This window comes from Echinops telfairi, unplaced genomic scaffold (assembly GCF_000313985.2).
Source record: "Echinops telfairi isolate 266 unplaced genomic scaffold, ASM31398v2 ScPeMD7_22;HRSCAF=79, whole genome shotgun sequence".
Lineage (NCBI taxonomy): Eukaryota > Metazoa > Chordata > Mammalia > Afrosoricida > Tenrecidae > Echinops > Echinops telfairi.
In genome coordinates this window covers 14,941,789-14,946,511 of record NW_022103919.1, presented here as the reverse complement: position 1 = coordinate 14,946,511, position 4,723 = coordinate 14,941,789, and the positions used below count along the sequence as shown (strand labels likewise).

The following is a 4,723-nucleotide window of genomic DNA, read 5'->3' as shown; positions in this document are numbered from 1 at the left end:
AGGTTATATGTAGATCCCTGTAATCATTTCCCCCTTTCTACCTGACACTCCTTCCACCCTTCCAGTATGGCCACTCTCACCACTGGTTCTGAAAGGATCATCCATCCTGGATTCCCTGTGTTTCCAGTTCCTATCTGTACCAGTGTACATTCTCTGGTCTAGCCAGATTTGTAGGTAGAATTGAGATCTTGATAGACGGGCGGGGGCTGGTGGGAGAGGGAGCATTTAGGAACTGGAGGAAAGTTGTATGTTTCATCGTTGTTACACTGCACCCTGACTGGCTCATCTCCTCCTTGCGACCTTTCTGTAAGGGGATGTCCAATTGCCTACAGATGGGCTTTGGGTCCCCACTTCGCACTCCCCCTCATTCACAATGATATGATTTTATGTTCTTTGATGTCTGATACTTCATCCCTTCGACACCTCATGATCACACAGGCTGGTGTGCTTCTTCCATGTGGGCTTTGTTGCTTCTCAGCTAGATAGCTGCTTGTTTACCATCTATTCTTTAAGACCCTAGATGCTATATCTTTTGATAGCTGGACTCCATCAGCTTTCTTCGCCACATTTGCTTATGCACCCTCTCTGTCTTCAGCGATTGTGTGCGGAAGGTGAGCATCACAGAATGCCAGTTAAATAGAACAAAGTATTCTTGCATTGAGGGAGTACTTGAGTGGAGGCCCAATGTCCAACTGCTACTTTAATGCTAAGCCTATAAATATATGCACATAAATCTATTTCCCCATCCTTACATATATTTACATGTGTACATGCCTTTATTTAGACCTCTATGAATGCCCTTTGCCTCCTAGCTCTTTCCTCTGTTTTACTTTCCTCTTGTCTCACTATCATGCTCAGCCTTCATTTGGGTTTCAGTAATTCCCCTTGGTTACATTATCCTTGATCACTCTCTACCAGGCCTCGTACACCCTCCTCACCACCGATTTGGATCACTTGCTGTTTCCCTGTCCCTGGGTTTGTTAACACCACCTCCTTTCCTCACAACCTTCCCCTCTCTCCTGTGTCCCCCCTCCGGAACTTTTGGTCCCATTGTTTTCTCCTCCAGATTGTTCATCTAGCCTATCTTATTTAGACAGACCTGCGGAGATAATAACATGCACAAAAACAAGACGGAGCAAAATCAAGCAACAAAACATCAACAAAAAGTCAATGACAAACAAAACAAAACAAAAAAATCCACAACATTGCCAAAAAGAAAAGCTTGTAGTTAGTTCAAGGACTGTTTGTTGGCCTTTAGGAGTGTTTTCCGGTCGAGTCTGATGGGGTGCCAAGCCCTGGCCCCAAAGTCTATTTTTGGTACTCCCCGGGGACTTCATTGCTCTGTTCCCCTTGCTGTTCCGTTGCTTGCCCTTGGTGTTTTGCCTCGGTGTGATAGGATCAGATTGGGCGCAATTTCCACACTGTTTCCAGTGTGGTCCCCTGTAGGCCTATGGATCAGTGAGAGATGTTGTGTCTCATAGTGGGGCCAGCCATGTGGTCTTCTCTGTGGATTGGCTGCCCCTAGTGGGAATCTCGTCATCAAGGCTTGGTGGGCCAGGATGTGCTCCACTCTCTCTTCCACCCCTTTCATCCGCTCCCGGGTGCTCTGCTCAGACACGTCCCTCTCTCTGAGTCACAGCCTAGGTGCTGTCCTCTGAAATAAGTTCTTCTGGGGGCAGGGGCAGCTGTCCATGTAGTTGGGACTGGGGCCGGCCCCTCAGACCTCTCCACTGGTTCCCTACTCCACGCCAGCATATTGCATTCACGTCTTGGAGCACCAGGTTGAAGTCTGGTCCCTCTTTCCCTGCGGAGATATAAACAATACCGCCCCCTTGGGTGGGTTAGTGCTCTGTGGTTTTTTTTTTATGACAAGAGTATCAAATGTTTATTTATTATGTAATTTTTGCTTACAGTTAAAATTTTTTCACATTTGTATTTTTACACATAAATGCAATTTTAATTTTTAGTCTTTTAAAAATTAAAGTTTATATATAAGGATGTTTGTGTTTTAAAAAAACATTTTACTGGGAGTTAATATATATTAAGAGTTATATATCATCCCATAGTTCAGTCACATCGAGCAGTATTGCACAATTGGTACCACAATCAGTTTCAAAACATTCTTTTCCTTCTTTTTTTAAATCATTTTATTGGGGGCTCATACAACTCTTATCACAATCCGTACATCCATCCATGTGTCAAGCCCATTTGTACATTTGTTGCCATCGTCATTCTCAACACATTTTCTTTCTACTTGAGCTCTTGGTATCAGCTCCTCATTTTTTACCCTCCCTCTATTGTTTCCCTTCTTGAACTCCTTGGCATCAGTTCCCTGTTACCCCCCTCCCACCATTCTACCCCACCAGAAACCCTTAATCCACTTGCTGTCCTTATAGATCAGTGATTCATTTTCCATTTCTTCCCAGGGAAGTTATTACTACTGGAATTCCTAGCAGAGTGACGAACATCTCTGCTGTATCTGGAGTCAGAATTCTGTCTCAGAATCCTGCTTTATTCTTTTGACCTGTGTGTCCATGGGAAAGTCACTTGACCTCTTTAACCTTGTATTTGTCATTCATTCGTGTCTGAGGGGGGCTTAAAATGTCATAGAATGATTGAGTGAAAAGATACTGGTATTTTTCCATGAACTTTCCCAAGCCATATATCTAAACAAAAGGCCCACCTTCGGTGCCATTGAGTTGATGCCAACTCAGAGTGACCCAATAGGAGAGGGTAGAACTGCCCCTGGGGGTTCTGAGCCTGTTCTTGTTATTGGAGCAGAAAGCCCTGCCTGTCTCCTGAGGTGAGTGGCTGGTGGCTTCAAGTTGCTGATTTTGAACTTGGTAACCCAAAGAGTAGCCACTAAGCCACTAAGGCTCCCAAGCCACATATATAAGGCATACACACACATATGTACTCATCCCCACATATGGATGCAAATCAAACATTTATGCATATGTTTAACAAGAAATATAACCCAGATATACATTTTTATGTGAAGTTTTAAAAGTTGTTAATTTGTGCCATCTATACATTACCTAAGAAAAAATTTGAACAGTTTTATCTGTACTCTAAAATTGATTTTGATCTTGACTTTTAGGTGTTACTGTGGACGATTGATTGGAGACCATCCTGGAGTAGATTATCCCTGGACTGTCTCATCCGCCCACAGAGGTGAAGATGAAGAATGGTCCGTGGAAAAACACACAACAACAAGCCCCACGGATACCTTTGGCACGATTAATTTCCAAGATGGGGAGCACACCTACCATTCCAAGGTTTGTGATAAAACAATTGTTCCATCGGCTTTTAGCAAAAGGAGTTTCTAAATGTGCTACTATTGCCAAATGTAGACAATCAAACCTGGTTTGCAAATGTGAACAAATTTACGGACCTGTGAGAAAACAAAAGATGGCTCTTTATATTTCCTTTGGGTCTAAGGGCATTGTTCCTTTCCAAGTTGCTCTGCAATCAGATTTTATCTGACCTATTTTGGCAAGTGTCTACTCCCTACTTCTCCAGAAGAGAATTACCTGTTCTTGAGGCAATTGTATTGTGATGTACCGAGGAGTCTTTTTTTAAAAAGGAATGCAAGAAAAGCGAAGAGTGTGGCTTTAGCTGAGGTATAACAATGACGGTACTTTATAGCCAAGCACACCGTTCCAAGTGTCCTTGGAAAGGTTATTCTAGGATGGAAATAAGGGAATTTCCTTCTGTACTTGACCTTTTCAGTCCAGTATTTCTACTGTCCTTAACATACTAATTTTGCATGTGATTTGCATAATATTAAAATGTGTTTTCTCTTGAGCCTGTTAACCACCTACTGCTTTATTTAACAGAGATGGGTTTTCATGGGGTGACTGCAGGTGAATCTCATATCAAGAATGCTTGAAATCACCTGGTACCATTTGCTCAGATGGATTTGAAACAATAGTTGTAAGGAGTACAATCACCACACATAAACTTATCCTACTATCGAATAGTTATCAGTGTTCTTAGATTTAATTTCATTTGTTGATATTTTCTCTAAAATTAGCAGGTAATCTTTCCTCATTTCCCCTTCCAATCGTTTTTGGGAGCTGGCTCTCAGAGAATCCTGGATGCAATTTTTCCATTCTGTTGGAGTCTTCTTTTTGCATTTGTGCTTAATACCATCATCTTCATTCATTCATTCACTCATTCACTCATTCATCAACAAGTTTTACACACTGCTCTCCTCCAAGGAGCATACGCCATCCCAGGTGCCGGTACTGCTACTAGCTGAGCCGGGAAACAAATACCCAGTTTGCACAGATGGCGAAGATGCTGAAAAGGGAATTTGGGATGCTTAGAGTGCATTCAGAGGGTTCCTCCTCTTTTTTGGCATGGGGAGGAGAATGAGAAACCATCTGGACATTAGAGCAGTTAAGCTGAGATTTTAAAGACAAGGTCAATGTATGGTTAGGCAGAGAGGTGAGGCCACTCTTGACACAAGGAATAAAGGTCAAGGGAGAATTCGAAACATTGAGGAAAGCTGAATATATGGTTAGATAGATCTCTTGGTCATTAATGTGCCCTTACGTACTTGAAAGCATTTTATTTAATCTTGTATAAGCCATCAGACAATCATGCAGATTTAGATCATAATCATATTTACTTCATGCTTATGTTGAGCTATGGGAAAGTTTGCAAGAGTTGTACTCTCCCCCCTGATGCATTCCTTGTGTAGGTTTTCGCCTCTCAA

At 42.3% G+C, this 4,723-nt stretch overlaps 1 protein-coding gene across 1 annotated transcript in view; it reads left to right on the top strand.

Annotated features, from left to right (window-relative positions):
- Positions 1-4,723, top strand: part of LOC123521511 (transient receptor potential cation channel subfamily M member 6-like) — a 91,788-nt gene that overhangs the window by 68,689 nt on the left and 18,376 nt on the right. Inside the window, exon 4 of the mRNA XM_045288588.1 lies at positions 3,101-3,278. Coding sequence (XP_045144523.1) covers positions 3,101-3,278 — 178 coding nt within the window. The remainder of the gene's footprint in view (positions 1-3,100; positions 3,279-4,723) is intronic.